At 39.9% G+C, this 17418-nt stretch overlaps 1 protein-coding gene across 3 annotated transcripts in view; it reads left to right on the top strand.

Moving 5' to 3' along the window:
* Positions 1–17418, top strand: part of adcy2b (adenylate cyclase 2b (brain)) — a 50197-nt gene that overhangs the window by 19952 nt on the left and 12827 nt on the right. For all 3 annotated transcript variants that reach the window (XM_031287085.2, XM_031287087.2, XM_031287086.2), the window contains 12 exons: positions 322–471; positions 2587–2735; positions 4066–4177; positions 5195–5322; positions 6348–6506; positions 7660–7792; positions 13268–13444; positions 13554–13594; positions 13701–13781; positions 14308–14377; positions 14710–14807; positions 15505–15589. In XM_031287085.2, coding sequence (XP_031142945.1) covers positions 322–471; positions 2587–2735; positions 4066–4177; positions 5195–5322; positions 6348–6506; positions 7660–7792; positions 13268–13444; positions 13554–13594; positions 13701–13781; positions 14308–14377; positions 14710–14807; positions 15505–15589 — 1383 coding nt within the window. The remainder of the gene's footprint in view (positions 1–321; positions 472–2586; positions 2736–4065; positions 4178–5194; positions 5323–6347; positions 6507–7659; positions 7793–13267; positions 13445–13553; positions 13595–13700; positions 13782–14307; positions 14378–14709; positions 14808–15504; positions 15590–17418) is intronic.

The raw sequence follows: 17418 nt of genomic DNA, 5'->3' as shown, positions 1-17418 counted from the left end.
CACACATACGCAGTGGAAAAGCACAACAATAAAACATGCTCGGAGATGCTCATTGCCCTTGGATACAGCACTGAAGACCAACCAATTGACATGCAAGGCCAGATTTTAAAGAGCTTAAGGTTGACATAGTGGTGGAAAAGCGCTGTCAAAGTGTAGGCTCTGGCCTGGTTTTTACGAGCTAATAATGTAGGCTGAAGTGGAAGAAGGTGGGCAGTGGGGAAATTACACATACAGGTATATCTGGAACATGCGTCACCTCCTGACATTATTTTAATGCTTTATTCTTTGTGTGTGTATGTGTGTATGTGGTTTATGTGGCAGATCTTAGCCAATGTGATCATCTTCAGCTGTGGCAACCTAGCCGGGGCATACCACAAACACCTGATGGACCTGGCTCTCAAACAGACCTACCAAGACACCTGCAACTGCATCAAGTCCCCCATTAAGCTAGAGTTTGAGAAGCACCAACAGGTACACACACACACACACACACACACACACACACACACACACACACACACACACACACACACACACACATACACACACAAAGATAGATTTGAGATGGATGTGTGATGAAACTCTGGTTTCTGGGAATGCATGTGACACATTAAAGATGGTGCTCCTGGTGCTAAAATGTTTCAATACAAGACTACAACATTTTAATAAATAACAATCTATCTGATACTTTAGTTTAGTTACAACTATTCTTGACATCAACTCATTACTGTATCTCTATATACTCAGTAGAACTACTTCTTTTTTTTAGATCTAGGAATGGCAATGTGTGTTGGTCCGTTGGTTCACCACTTTGGTCGAGAGTGAAATGTCCCAACAAATATTGTGTTGCTTTGAAATTTGGTACAGACATTCACGTTCCATTCAGAACTAATTGTGATAAGTCGGTCATGTCTAAAGAGGCATTATGCAGTGTGACATATGCTTGACATTAGCGTTTTTTCCCTGACATTAGCCATTTTCTCCGACCAGGGAAATTACATATAAAATGACACATTAATAAGTGGTGGTCCACTCATTAGGGACTAGCTAGGATTTTCTTTTTTTAGAATTGAATCATTTGGTGTATTTCCTTGCTAATGGTAAAATACTTAACCCTTGTGTTGACTTCGGGTCACATTGACCCATTTTTGTTTTATATCAGAAAATATGGGACGTAGAAATAAGCGTTGGAAAAAGCAAAAACAAACTGTGAAAAAAAAGCGTCAAAAACGTTGGGAAAAAAAGTGTTTTTTTCAAGGTTGAAAGGAAGACAACACAAGGGTTAATTTATCATTAATATATTATTTTTAAATGTATGTTTATGTAGAAATATTACAAATATCAAAAATCATTTAAGTAATTTATGTATATGTACATGTTAAATATGTAATTTATTCTACAGGTGAGCAGTACAAACAGACAAAAAAATAGTTCATTTTTATTTTTCATCTGAGTTCAGTTGTAAAAGATGTATTACCACATGTCAGTTACACACTTTATGAATATTTATGTGTGCTTGTAGATGGTATTTGAACAGGAAATATATACCTTTAGCAATAATCTTTGTGTTGGATATGTTCACTGGCATAATGTTTCTGTGTAGACTGACGGAACGGAACACAAACTTGGAACAATTCCTACAAAAGAAGGATGTGTTTGCCTTACTACCGACCGGCTTTGGTAAAAGCCTAATTCACCAGCTAGCCCCGCTGATGGCCAAAAGAATGGAGCTCAGCTCAAACCGTGTGTGTGTGTGTGTGTGTGTGTGTGTGTGTGTGTGTGTGTAAAGTACGTCACCTGGATCAATGCAGTAGAAAATACCGAGCAGACTTTCTGTGCGCTTGCACGTGTGTGTGTGAAATGCTAGTGTAAAATTAAACAATGCCAAATCTTATTCAATAGCTAAATACAGATCACCTTAATTTATTAATCAAACACATGATTAATGAAGCTACAATCTCTTCAGGCTATTATAACCCCTCTGCATGCTCACAGTAAAGTGTTCATATTGCTTCAGTACTGAATAAATAAATAAGTGCAAGTGGTGTGGATTTCTATTTTTAGTGCATTCCCCCAAGCCCCTCTCTCTACTTAATTTGCTGCTGTGTTTTAGGAAATGAGCCTGTGGTGTGTGAACAATGTAATGACCCTCTCTGCTGTGAGCCGCATTTATGAGTCACACCCCCTCAGGCAGCTATAAACACACACACACACACACACACATGCCTAAACACTCACACGCTCAAAATCACCCTCAAACAATCCTCCATCTGATGTGGATGGTGCTAAATTAAAGCAAAAACACACAACTGCCATGGTTACACAACAGCTGAGCTATGAGTGATGGATCTTGCATCTCATCGCAAGGTCTCTGCCTCAATCTCACTTTTGTACTTGACTTAAGCTTCCTGTGCTTATTGCTGACCAATTAGCCCCAATGAACCATAATTAAGGAAATGTATAAATCTATTTAGGAGGTTAAATATTATCTGTGGACGACAACCGCTAGATTTATATGTACATATGTACTCAAGTGGCTTTCATCCCTACCCTTCCATCCCTACCTTCCCCTCTCTCTGTCCTCAGGAGCGTTTACTGTTATCCCTACTGCCAGCTCATATAGCCAGAGTGATGAAAGCCGAGATCATCCAGAGGCTGCAGGGACCCAACTTTGGTCGAACTGAGAGCACCAACAACTTCCATAACCTCTATGTGCAGCGGCACACCAATGTCAGGTAAGATTCCTTCTCCATTATCTGTGCCTCCACATAATAAATGTTATTATTTTCTGCTCCCCTATACCATTCTGTCCGCCCCTTCATCACTGCTCATCCCTCGTCTTCTTTTGTCCTCCCCGCTCTACGTGCTCTCACATTTGGATTGCTTCTATATGGGCTTCTCTCATCCTTTATCATCTCCCTTTAATTCTTCTCTCTTCTCTTCTTTTTCGCCATCTTCTCTACATCCCATCTTCTTATGGCCAAATTCAATTGAGAGTTAATCTGCTTCCATTGTACTCTAAGGTCACGCCGTTCTTGATGATGCCATCCTCCATACTGTGGAGGTTCATAGAAACAAATCCAGGCTGGCCATAAGAGCCTCTCCATAAAATGTAGTTTTCCGTCATGCTGGAGCCTTAATAGTAAATTAAACAATATCAAGAGGGCCTCAGATGGATGTGTGCGTGTCTGCGTGCTTGTGTGCGTGCATGAGGGTGTGTGGGTGTATGTGTGTAGGTGCATGTGTGCGCTCATGTTGATCTGCCTATCATCCTTCCAATAATAACAGATTTTCACATTGTAAGGCTCAGTGAAGAGGGCAATCTTCCAGAACAAAGAACTGACACCCAAGGACATGTGGCCGTGTGATTCTGCTGGGATCCTCCTACACTAGGCAGTTAGTGGAGAACCAATGCATCCACTATCCTGTCCACAGCTTTAATAATTGCTTGTTGGTTACATTGTGTGTTTTATGCTTATTGAAAGATCATTCAGTCTCTTTGGGAAATCGTCAATACTTTTGCAGACTTGTCATATTTTCCAAGGAGCTGGAGGCATAATGTATAGTAAGTGCTGTTTGTTTTGTATATTTAAAAAAAAAAAAAAAAAAAAAAAATCTAATGTACATGTAAAATATTAATAGGTAAGGAAGTGCACAATATTAGCATGATGGAAAAAACAGCTTAGCTGCATAATCCAGAGAAGTTAGCTGCACTCTGGATATAGAAACCAGCACAATACAGTATGTGTCTTGCATTATTTCTTTTTATTGCATTGGAAACCTGAGCAGAAACAAATGTGTTTCTTCATTTAAACCTGTTAGATTAGCACGATAAAAGTGCTCACAAACTCAGTGGGTTTGTGGGGCAACAAATACTGAAGTGCTCTATATCCATGTTACTCTATTAATAAAATGGCCCCCACAGATGAAAAATGGTATCCCTTTCCTCATACAGTACAACAAAAAACTTGGTATGCAGTGAATTGTGTGCTATTTGATGGTTGTGTTATTCAGTATTGCAATATTAACCCTGTTATTTGTTGTTGTTGTTCTGGTTTTGTGCAGCATACTGTATGCCGACATTGTGGGCTTCACCAGGCTGGCCAGTGACTGCTCCCCAGGTGAACTTGTGCATATGCTGAATGAACTTTTTGGCAAGTTTGACCAGATTGCAAAGGTAATTCAAGACAAGCCCATCTTCATTTATGTGTCACATGTCATACACAGTGACACTGTGTGCTTCAGATGAAAAAAAAAATCATAGCAGAAATGGATGAAACGGTAGAAAAGAACAGTATCATATCTCTTAAAACACACATATGCATACACTGTAAGAGGATCCTGTAAAAAATTATTTGTGTTAGAGAGGGAGACAAGATGCCATTTAAACTATGATAAGTAAACAACTAATTGCCATGAAAAGCATGCGTCACAAATTCCTTAATTTGTAAAGCCTCAATGACTCAACCCAATAGCAATCAACCCACACTATCTTAAATTGCAGTATGGCTTTTTTGATCAAGAATTAATTTGGGATTTAATTGGATTTTATTTTGGATGTTTAAGACATAAAATAATGTGCTTTTGGTTCACAAATTGCTAAGGTTACCTGCCTATAACAGTTGACCTAAATTGAATAGTGTGCACAAATTGGTGAATTACGCAACAACCAAGAAGAGAGAGCGGGATTTGTCTTGTGCTGTCAATCCGAAGAAGCACGGCCTTGAAATTAATGTTTTCTCTGTCCTGCAGCCAGTGTCGGCTTCCGTACCGTACCTTCCAAGAGCACTGTGCATGTTAACAGCTGTAGGTTGCAGCAGTGTGGGCTGGTCAAAGTGTATCTGGCGGTCTCATGGGTACTCTGTTATATGGGTCTAAACAGTTGAGTCACGCACTCTCAACTTTCTGTCCTCGCCGTTATATAAACCCGATCCAACGATGAGCTGTTACACATCCCACATGTGGAGTGAGAGCTAATGTGTTGTGTGTGGGTGTATGATTTTGGGCATGATGGATGTAACCGTGTGTGTGTGAGGGTTGTGTGGAGGTGAGAGAGCACGACAAGCGTAATTTTATAAATGAAATAGTTAATTGTGACTAAAGATATTGATACTTTTGGACAGATTATGGAGCGTGATGATAAATGTACACTGCTTCCTGTACCACTTTAACCCCCTCTTTACCTCTCTTTAAGGAAAACGAGTGTATGCGAATCAAGATCCTGGGAGATTGTTACTACTGTGTGTCCGGTCTGCCTGAGTCGCTGCCCCACCACGCCAGGAACTGCGTGAAGATGGGCTTGGATATGTGTGAGGCCATCAAGTAAAATACCAGATCTCTTCCAGATCGCTCTCTCTCTCTCTCTCTCTCTCTCTCTCTCTCTCTCTCTCTCTCTCTCTCTCTCTCTCTCTCTCTCTCTCTCTCTCTCTCTCTCTCTCTCTCTCTCTCTCTCTCTCTCTCTCTCTCTCTCTCTCTCTCTCTCTCTCTCTCTCTCTCTCTCTCTCTCTCTCGCACGCACACAAACAGAAACACAAACAAACATGCCTGTCAAACAGATTGAGCAGAAGGAATGCCAGACTTGATTTCAGCTCTGTTTGAACTATATAGTAAACACATTATGAATTCAATATGATAAGCCTCACGACTGGAAAAATAAAAATTTCAAACAAATGAAAAAATATCTCCCCCACCCTCCCTTCTGCTCTCTGTCTATATGTCTTTCCTTCATGCCTGAACTCACATACATTAGCAATATGTTTGCTTGCCAGCACTGACCTTTATTCACAATCATATTAAAGATGCCATGTCGTCCACCTCTGACATGATGAAGCAGAGTCTGTATTTCAGTGCTGGATTTTCTACCCTGACTAGAATTAAATTCCAGAGGAAACACTGACTCATGTTGACATATGTCACAAAATACAATATTGGTTACTGGCAGCATTGGCGGTAATAGTGGTAGTCTATAAATGACTAGTCTCCACATTGCTGTGTCAGCGCTGGAGTATGTTTGGTCTAAAATGTGTCTTTTGTTGGTGTAGTCTAACAACTACTTTAAACCAATCACAATCGGCTTGGGCGGTGCTAATCCCCGGAGGCAGCGCCGGTGCCCTTGCAAAACAGTCCAGATGTCAGGCTTTATCCCAGCACTTCACACTTTATACGTTTGAGCTTCAGAGGTGTATTTATGAACTCTGGACAGATCCAGACTAGCAGTTCCCTCCTGCATCCAGTCTTTATGCTATGCTATGCTAACCACGTCCTCATCTCAAAAAAGCGAATACGCACATTTGACACTTTAGTGAACTACTTCTTTAAAGATTAATTCTGCTCTGCACTCTCCACAGGAAGGTCCGAGATGCCACTAGAGTCGATATCAACATGCGTGTTGGTGTTCATTCTGGGAATGTCCTGTGTGGTGTGATTGGCCTCCGCAAGTGGCAGTATGATGTGTGGTCACATGACGTAACGCTAGCCAATCATATGGAGGCAGGAGGTGTGCCAGGGTAAGATATAACCAATACTTCAAATAATGTTTCACTTGAGCGATATATGTTTCACTCGCTGGTTCTGCTGTGCTGCTTTGCAAATCCACAACCACAAATTAGAGTGTGATTGGAATATATATTACTACTATAGGCATGTACCTGCAAAGTTGCCCGTTTCAGTTTGTAAAGCAGACAGGGAGCTATGCCTTGGGATTTGACTAACACTTCCTGCTCTCTCAGTGATTAACGTTGAGTTGCACTTAGCATTCCATGTGGCCTAAAGTGAGCTAGTCCCAGAGGCCACCAGTGCACAGGTACTATTATCTTGAGTTTCAGAGCAGAGCTAGTGTTTCAAAGAGGCTGTTTTAGAGGCTTTTCACTCTGGAAAGAATAACACTCAATGCTTGCTTTTTTGCTCTTTTCTTTTCGTCAGCATGAAATATCATTGATCGGCCAGGCCAGCCTAAAAAATATTCATATCATTATTAGCGTTCTAAAATCAGTGTTGGCTGAGCCACAGAAAACCACCCCCTCAAATCCAAATATGAAGATACACCTGAGGGAACAACATATTGATGTGTTGCAGCAGCACCAAGAACAAGCACAATCAACACCCAGCTGAAAGCATTTCTATTTAATTCTACTGTATGAATTATGTTCCTTCTTACCCCATTGCTAAGTTGTTTTACATCAGGAAATGCACATGTTTACAGACTGACATGGAACATTGGATATATGTCTGTTCTAACTACCCTGTTATAAACATTTTAGTCAATTATAGCCACCTCATTTGACCAATCAGCTCTTCATTTATTATGTGGGCATTAACTCTGCCATCCTAGCACTGTAACAAGCATGGGTAAATTGGCTGGCGGTTATGTGTATGCTACACAGAAAATCAGCTCTCCAGTGCCACCACGTTGTCTCACTGGACTGCTAATGGTTTTATCCGCTGTTATGCCTGCTGAAAGATGAAAAACATATTCCCATCTCTCCATCCCTCTCGGTTTGCAAGGGTAACAAACATAGCTGAAAAGGGGGTATTGCAGGTTAGTGTACTTATAAAGCTGGAAAGTTAATCATATGTTTGAGAAAGCTGTTAATGGCACAATGACGCAAGCTCTTAACCTCTCATCATCTATCCTTTTATCCCTTCCTGTCTCATCTCCAGAAGGGTCCACATCTCGTCAGTGACGTTGGAGCATTTAAAGGGCTCATATAAGGTGGAGCCTGGAGACGGACAGAGCCGAGACTCCTACCTGAAAGAACATGGAGTGGTCACCTACCTGGTCATCAACCCCAAGGTTAGATACTATCACCAACATTGTTTTAAACATTCACACAAAGTCAGAAAGCACCGTCAAAGAGTTTACTCTAACACAAGAAAGAGCAGAGGATGTAGCCAATTATTACTTGGAGAGTAAATATAAATCCTACTGTATACCTAAGGTGACTCCGTTTTTCAGCCATGTTAGCGGTGTTGCTCTATGAATGGCAATGCTATTTACTCAGGGTGCGTTCACACCAGCAAATGGGGATCCGGCGATTTTCTGCAGGGTTGTGCGGTGGTGGGAGTGTCACTCAGATGGCCCTATTGTGTTTTTTAACCCCCCAATGTAGCACTTTATATTTCACAATTACAGTTTTTCGTACGATCTTTTATAAATCCCGACATTTCCGACCCCACTTGAGAGCAGCTTCATTTTACAGAGAAAGAGAGAAAGAAAAAAGAGACAGAGGGACTGTGCTTTGTTGTTGCAGGAAAGAGAGCTGCTAGCATGTCTGTAGACTCTATTGTTAGCATGTATTACATCACTGTTTTATTCATTTTGTGTTTTTATTTTATTCTTTCCATTTTAAAGTTTCCAGTTTAATGTACTGTATACTGTAAAATGTTATTGCTATTATTATATTCATACACATTAGCGTAATAGCGCTACAATAAGTCCTAACTTTATATGACGTTCAGTTTTTGTTCCAGCATTGTTGAAAAGCTGTTTATTCAACTCTGTGGGGATTCTGGTGATTGATGGTGATAAAGTCTTCCTGTTAAAATGCCCAACCACTGTCCCTAACCCTGGCAAAAAGCAATTACTTTACAGACAATATACTACATATTAAAGTGCCCATATTATGAAAAAATCACTTTTTCTGGGATTTGGGGTGTTATGTTGTGTCTCTGGTGCTTCCACACATATACAAACTTTGAAAAAAATCCATCCATGCTGTTTAGAGTGAGATACAGTTTCTGAATGTGTCCTGCCTTCAGTCTCTGGGTGAGCTGTTCAAAATCGGCACGGCTTGTGACGTCACAAGCCTAAACGAGCAGGCTATCTGCAACCATTAGCTCGTAGCGTTAGCATGCTAACGCTAATGCTAATGCTAGCATGCTAACGCTAGCATGCTAACGCTAGCATGCTACCTCGTTCTCAATAGCAAAGCACTGCTACAACACACACAAGGTCACCATAATCTACAAAAGAACTACTTACATGTGCGCCCTCATTTAGAAGTCTCCCAGCTAATCCTGCCTTGTAACTGACCAAAGTTATAGAAACAGCCTTTCTTTTACGGTCTATGGAGCTAGCTAGCTTACATGATCTACATCTGAGCTACTGGGCATATGAGTGCAATCAAAGATAGTACAGAAGAAGAAAAGAGGTCTCACTCTGTAGCTAAAACAGAGACCAGGTGAAAAGAGGAGCTGCAGCAGTGAGAGAGAGCGGTGCAGTACAACAAAAATATGGTGTTTTTTGAAAATTAAACCATGTAAACCTATTCTGGTACAACCTTAAAATACAATTATGAACCTGAAAATGAGCATAATATGGCTGCTTTAATGCTGTCCATAGAAAACCATGTATCTCCAAATTTGCTGCTTTTGAATGTTTCAGATTAACTATAGGTTCTTGAAGTGAACTTTTTGAGCTAAATAAACTGTTCAAAAACCCAGTGGCTTAGCTGAAAAAAGTGTGGTCACAAAGCTGAAAGCAAGATATTTATCTTAGTTCATGAAAAGTTGATGTTTTGGAGATGCATGGTTTGAAGATATATTCACTCTGACATATCACTATGACATATACAGTATCCTGTATATGTCATCATTTATGATCCAGTTTGAATATTTACATACAGTAGTTGTCAGTTTGCATACTACTTATAGTATGTGTGTTTTGAGTTATGACTTGGGTTTTCATGTCAGTTATAGTACAAAGTAGATATAATGAGCTAGAATGCAAAAATACTGCAACACTGCTTTACAAACATTTGGAAGTGCAGGCCAGGTTACACATAAAATCCCACGCCACCATCTCATCCAGCCAAGAGGACAGCAAGCAGCTAAACAATATGACAATATAGGAAAATAATACTAGTGTGCAGTGAACCAAAGACACTATTATCAAATGAACAACATCTCTGCAAGTGTTCAGTCAGTCGCTTTACTGAGAGGAGATGATGTTTGAAGTGAAGTCCCTTTTCGCTGCTTAAGGCATTGTGGGTGGGCTGAGACATAGTGCAGCTCCTCCTGTCAAACCAGGACATAAAGGGCTGGCTAAGGACATTTAAGATCTGCCTCTTCTGTGAACTTCCTGCTGAGAATATCTCTATATAGAATATGTTGTTGGCATCCAGTCTGTGCTCAATGTTTTTGGCTTGGCAAACGAAAACAAAACAAAAAAAAAAAAACCGCGCTTAACAGTCCTCTGCCTTTCTAATCCCTCCATAACTCGGCCAAGATGCACCCACCCCCTTAAATATGTGCACTAAGGCCTTCCTTTTTTCTCCTTCAGGCATCCGGTGTTCATTGTCTGCTTGCTTCATAGACCTCAAGGTTCTTCTGAGTGGCAGCTCTTTTCTGAAGAATTAAGGACTTTATGCTTTCTAGTGCATCTTTTGGAAATGCCACCAGTGACACAAAAAGCATTGGTGTCTTTTCAGCATTGATTCCTCCAAATCTTGTTCTTTTCATCTTCTGATTCCTCTCACAAAGAGCTTGACCAAGCATTGGTAGCTTTCCCTTAAAGTCATCACATCACTTTAAACACCCTCCCAGTTCTTAAAGTGAAGAATATTGCAGTTTCTGTGTAAGAAATGTGTTATTTTATCACGCAGGAGTATCAGATGTTCACTGTTCCCATAGCCTTCATGGATGTTGTGAATATTATCTATAACAAGGTTGGATGAAGAAGAAGTCATCTTTCTGTGTGTCCAACAAACATAAACATATTTTAACACAGTTGTTGTAATTCCATCAGCTGTGTTTCCGTTTTAACAAGAGGTTATTTTGGCAATCATACAAGCTGCATGTTGTTAGCTGCCTTTTTAAAAGTACTCTCTGTTCTATGCAGTATATTAGTGCATCTCATGGGAGATTGGCACTCACCCTGTTTGCATGTGTTCAGCTTTTTTTCTGGTATCACATTAAAGAATGCAGTGTAGCAACACTGGAATAGAGGGACCTAATTTACTTTTGCTTCATGCAGCCCTACAGTAATCAAGTAAACCAGCAGTTTTAGGCCTAACCTGAGTCTCTGGGTATTTAAATTGTCTTCTTACAACATAACAGTTTAACCTTACAGGATGCCTCTACAACGCAGACAATATGCTACTCTCTATCCTTTACTGTAATGGAGATAGCTTTCAAATATCAGTATATCAATATCAGATATTAAAAAAAGGCTGTGGGTGCTCCGTGACAATTTCAAGAAGCCCTGAATGGATTAAAGTCAAATATGGAGTATGGATCACAGGAGGTGTCATCCCCACTGTCATTGTCATTGTCACTGTCAGATCTGTTCAGTACACCCGCAGGAAATGAATACTGCCATTATGGACAGCGTCTTTTTTTCATTTCTTATAGACCGATGTGTCATGCTTGGTCAGTCACAATGCCTGTCTCTATGAGCAATTTAAAATGAATAAAGGAACATCATCTGACTAATCCTCCTAGATTTTACCTATTCCATTTTGGCAAAAACACGTGTACTTTCACTGCTGTATGGCTCTATGCTGGGCAATGATTCTGTCAACAGTAAAATGGTGTGGTGTTGGTAAGAGAGACACACACTTTGTGCCAAAATAAGAGGAGAGCTGCATCATTCTCTAAAATTGTTTGAAGTAGCTCAAAACATTGACAGGCAGGTCACATAAGTCAAGAGCTGCCAATGTAACACTGTTCCCAAAGTACCTAGTGCTTTTTACTTTAGCATGGACTGCTGTTGCAATATTTATTTATTTCTACTCTTAGAACATCAGCTTGGTCAGAAATGAAGGTTTGTGCATGTGGTCCCAGAAACACAATGTATGTTTTACTCCAAAAGATCATTTTAAAAATGTTAACAGCTAGTGTTTTTCAACTTCTGTGAGGTTGACTTTTTGGAAAACTATACTTTTTGGTAGAGTACATTGCAGGACATAGTATTTTGAAGATAAATGCAAACTCAGATTGTATAATAATATCGATAATAATGATACACTTTATGAAGCACTGTTCATACAAGAGATGTAGCTCAAAGTGCTTTGCAATAAAAAAAATATGCAACACATTAAAACAAGGGCAGATAGACAATAAAGTTAGACACTAAAGTAGATTTAGTAGATGATAAAAAAATTTAAGTAAAAGTAAAAACTGAGACTATTAAGAATAACAGTAAAAAGGAAAGAATTAGTAGAAAATAAAAAGAATGACATCAATTGAATGTCAAAGCAATTGAAAATAAAAAATGTTAACAGAGCCATGTCTTGTAGCTTTTGGTAGGGTATTCCAGTTGTATGACATTGACATTGTGCATTGTTAACTTTAATTCAGTTGAATGCACCTCAGTTTACCTACTGTACATTAATCACAATGATCATTATTTGCATGACATGAATTAACCAAACATGTTTTAAAAGGGTTCACAATGAGAGGAAATGATCGCAGTGTTAAATTGTTCAGGTATCACCATGGGTTACACAAGTGTTAAAGCGAGGTTATGCAACTTTTGAACATAAAATTGTCTTCCACTTACAAGTCTAAATTGGAATTTATAAGCAGCAAAACACACCCTTGCTCAGTTTAGTACACTCAGCCAACTTCTTGTTGTGACCAAGTCATCTTAGCTTGAGTCCCAATAAGTCTCAAGTCATTTGGTCTAAGTCTCAAGCAAGTCTCGAGTTATTTATTTTTGGGCAAGTCGCAGGTTATGTCAAGTCAAGTTCAGTCCTTAGTTAAGGCAAGTCAAGTCACAACTCAAGTCACTTTTTTTCATCACTGATAGTGTTTGGTAGAGCTTTTCAACATTTATTTTGAAAGAAATTTTTTATTTTTTTGATACTGCACCTAACAGCACCTTCAAATAACCATCCATGGAAATCTAACATACTTAAACACACTCCACCATTGAATGAACTGAAAATACTTTTAAAACATAAAAAACATTAAAACTTATGAATACATGCAAGTCTGTCCGAGTCATCATGCCTCAAGCGCAAGCCGCCTCTCAAGTCATTCATTTTTTGTCAAGTCAAGTCGCAAGTCATCAAAATGGTGGCTCGAGTCGCCTCGAGTCGACGTCATCAAGTCTCATGTCCATATCTCTGGATTTAGGTAAATCAGACTTTATGTAGCAAGTCCGCTACCTATGCTACCTTATTACATAATTGTCAAATGTGACCACAGGGGCCACTGTTTCAGCAAACGTTACATAATCTGACTCTGTTGGTTCCGTGTCATTCAACTCACAACAAAGTCACTAATGTCAGTCATCATCTGTGTCCTTCCCTGTTGGTTTTCCCAGACTGAGAGGCACAGCCCCCTGTTGGCTGTGCGCTCTCGTCCCTCTCTGGACGGTGGGAAGATGAGGGCGTCTGTCAGAATGACCCGATACCTGGAGTCCTGGGGCGCTGCCAAGCCCTTCGCCAACCTCCACCATCGAGACAGCATGACCACAGACAATGGCAAGATCAACACAACTGTAAGTAGTACAACGCAGTGCTCTCTGTCTTTCATACATACACACACAACTTCCCACACAGCTGCAGATATCAGTCATTAATAGATTAATGGTCTGATTCCTGTTTCAGGACGTTCCAATGGGGCAGTACCACTTCCAGAGACGAGAAAGGTGAGCTAGGAGCAATACGCTCTGTCTTTACATTTCATCACACATATGGGAGCACCTTTATTCTGTCTCCATGTTTGAATCTGTCCTTCCTTCCCTTCTACCCCAGGTCCAAATCTCAAAGGAGGAGGTTTGAGGAGGAACTCAATGAGCGAATGATACGCACCATCGATGGCATCAACTCACAGAAGTAAGCATCCTGTCTGCTGCACAGCTCATGTGTACATCGCTCTTCACAATCGCAGGTCATGCACAGTCACTTCAGATAAAGGTCCTCCCAGTACTAAGTAGTGGAAACATTAAATCAGAATCTACACTGAGAAGAAGAATATTTAGGAGTTATCTGATTATGGTACTGAAGTTATTATATACTGAACTGTAATAAATATAAAAAGTCAGTCTAAGAACATATGTTTATATGTATTATCCTTTATTTTGTTATTCATGAAAGAAGAAAAAGCGTTTGGGTTGGCTTTATTCACTGAAAAAAATTATGTCTTTGGAAGTGTCATAGAATCATAGCTATTTTAAAATTGTAATAAATATAAGTAATAAAGACTAAAAACGGTACTGCTCATGTTCAACTCATACTTTAGTATTTGGCTCATTGCAGCACCATGAAGAGTTACAGAATAGTTTTCAGATAGCACATAACGCCACCCAGAGCCTGGTCCCTCTGCACTGTCTGAATCCGTCTGATTTGCTTGTGTCTCCAGACAGTGGCTGAAGTCTGAGGACATCCAGAGGATCTCATTGTTTTTCCACAACAAAGCTCTGGAGAAAGAGGTAGGCGAAGTGCATACAAAACACCTGCCAGTATTGTTCAGTGGTGTTCAGTTGTCAGTGAAACACAAGTCTGTAGGAGGCTGTACAACCCTTATAGGACACAGATTGTCCACACGACAACTTTGTCCTCACATTCCTATATTCTTTTCATCATTTATGTATTGTTTTTTGGTTCATTCCACATAGAAGTCTGGTATATTTTCATATTGTGTACTTGTACAGTATGTTTATTTTGACTTTGCCTTGGCATGTTTTACTGCTGCTACGTTGCACATCCTCATAACGTTGTACCCAGTTTTTTATTTTTTTATTTCTTTGCCTTGTCTCAACAGTACAGATCTACAACACTGCCAGCCTTCAAGTATTACATCACCTGCGCCTGCCTCATATTCTGCTGTATATTTATAGTGCAGGTCCTCGTCTTACCCAAGTAAGTATGCACCCCTTCACAGGATTTTACAATGCACAGTCCCCTTGGCATCAGCCAACTCCAGCTGTGGCAGCTGGTTGATGTGAAAAAAGCCATTTGGCACCAGCTGTCTCATCAACAGGACCACACTGAAATTAAAAGAGGCAGTAGGCCAAGAGGCAGAATGCTAAAAAGAAGATCAAATGAGAGGGCAACATGTCTGGTAGTTATTATAGATCAGGTGAAATCAAAGTCTGTTGTATCTTTTAATGGGAGAAGAGAAATTCACAGCCATGCTAATTTACTGCCTCTGAGAGCCAAAGGTGTAATTCAGCATCTAAGTGGCCACTGGTTGTCCAATTCACCTTTCCCTCACTCTCTTTATCTTGGCTCCGTGTGTCTCAGCATCGCTCCGCACATTTATACGTGACATCATCTGTTTTATGGCAGGGAGCCCTAAATCAGCCATATTGTGTTCCTCCAGAGAAAATGTGATACACAAGCATAACTGCATTACGAAGCACATACGGTATGCTACTGTACCATCCACAGTTCTGCTTACTCAGTGTAAATGGATTGCAGCTCTGACATAGAATACATTAGAACCTGCACTACATTTATTGCCCTGGACAGCACTGCAGAGGGCCGAGAGGTGCCAAGAGGGTTTAGAGTAATGTGTGTGTGTGTGTGTGTGTGTGTGTGTGTGTGTGTGCTGCAGAACTGCTGTGCTGGGGATCTCCTTTGGTCTGGCATTCCTGCTGTTGGCTTTGATCCTGCTTCTATGCTTCGCTGGTCACATTCTGGTGGGTTTGTATGGATTTATTAGTTAACACACACACACACACACACACACACACACACACACACACACACACACACACACACAAACACACATATGCACACATACGCTACATACACACACACACTATACATAAACAAACAACAATTTGGAAAGTACCTTCATTTTTTCTTTCGTATGGAAATCCTATTTGCACAAAGTCCTGTTGTTTTCTATATGCTAATCAATTTCCTACAGGTTGACATCATTAACCTTAACACTTTAAAATGTTTTTTGTAGAATTGCCTGCAACTTAATTACTTATGCACCAGAATATTTGTTTCTGAAGACAATTGCCATGCAAAATGTCTGACTTTCAATCTTCTAGTAAATGATTTTATGCATTCTCTACAAATCTCCCAATTTCGTCTATTTCATCGAGAATGAATGTGGCAATCACCACCAGTAAGCAGCTCACAAGATAAGCTCTGGTGTTGTACAACATTGACTATTCATAACTGATTCAGTCATTAATGAAAGTTTTACTTTCAACTTTAAAGCTACTGTGAAAACAAAGAAACGGTTGAATTCCCTAATTTTACATTGCATATCTAATCTTTTATTTCTTTCTTTTTGTTTGGATTCTCTGGATTTACACATATATTGTTTGTCTCATTTTAATCAATTAGTGATGTGGTAATTGCTTAAGCTGTTTGACGTAAAAACGTTTCTTCATGTCAGAGTCAGTACTTCCCTTCTACACACTCTTTAAAAACAAAACTTTTTAATCCAAGAACCATTTGAAATATAAAGATGTAACTGATTCTTCTATAACAGCTACACAATTCAACAGTGACATGTCCTATAGGGGCCCAGTTATCTCCTGTGTTTTGCTGACCAGATGTTTCCAACAGCATTATGCTGCAACTGTTGGAACTTGTATCAGTTGCATGCAGCCATTCTATACAAGGTGTATATGAGCTGATCTACCCTTTGTTCTCCTTCATACAATAGTTAATTCATCAAGTCTCTGCTGTTGTTTGTTATCAAGCATAAGTGCAGGAATGGGTGTTATTTACAAGCTGCTGCAGCTACCTGTCACAAGTATTTTATGGACAATCCATAAATGATGTCAACCCTAAGAGCCTATTTTATCTATTTCCCTTCCTCTTGCTTCTCAAGAGAGTATGATCATGCAGTAAGTGGGTCACTTAATTAATATAATATAAATAATAATTAATGGGGGGGTTATCAATAACGTTGGGTCTGCCCTGACCCAGACACTGCTTCAACAAGAACAGACCATCAATTTAACACTCAACGTGTTCTCAGTAAAAGCTGTTGTGGTTCATCGGTGAACGAGCCCACAGTTGACTAATGAGAGGGCATGTCTAACATAATGTGTGTGTGTGTGTGTGTGTGTGTGTGTGTGTGTGTGTGTGTGTGTGTGTGTGTGTGCTTGTTTAACTATATTCGTGGAGTTCAAAAACGGGGAGTCCAGTATACTTGTGGGGTCCCGACAGCTTTGTGGGGCCAAAATGTTGGACCCCACAAGTTTAAAGGGCTGTTTGAGGGTTAAGACTTGGTTTTAGGATTAGGGTTAGAATTAAGTTATGGTTAGGGTGAGGGTAAGGGTTAAGGTTAGGCATTTAGTTGTGATGGTTAAGGTTAGGGTAAGGGGCTAGGGAATGCATTATGTCAATGACAGGTCCCCTCAAAGGTAGCGCCACAAACTTGTGTGTGTGTGCGCGCCTAACATCCATCCATTATTTTTTAAAGCGGCATATTAGTTAAACAACATGCTCTGTTCATTTGTGAAAGAGCATTACACGGTTATTGTGATCAAACACGTTT

This window comes from Sander lucioperca, chromosome 16 (genome assembly GCF_008315115.2).
Source record: "Sander lucioperca isolate FBNREF2018 chromosome 16, SLUC_FBN_1.2, whole genome shotgun sequence".
In the NCBI taxonomy this organism is placed as follows: domain Eukaryota; kingdom Metazoa; phylum Chordata; class Actinopteri; order Perciformes; family Percidae; genus Sander; species Sander lucioperca.
Note: the sequence above shows the minus strand (reverse complement) of the source record. Positions and strands in the feature narration are given on the sequence as shown.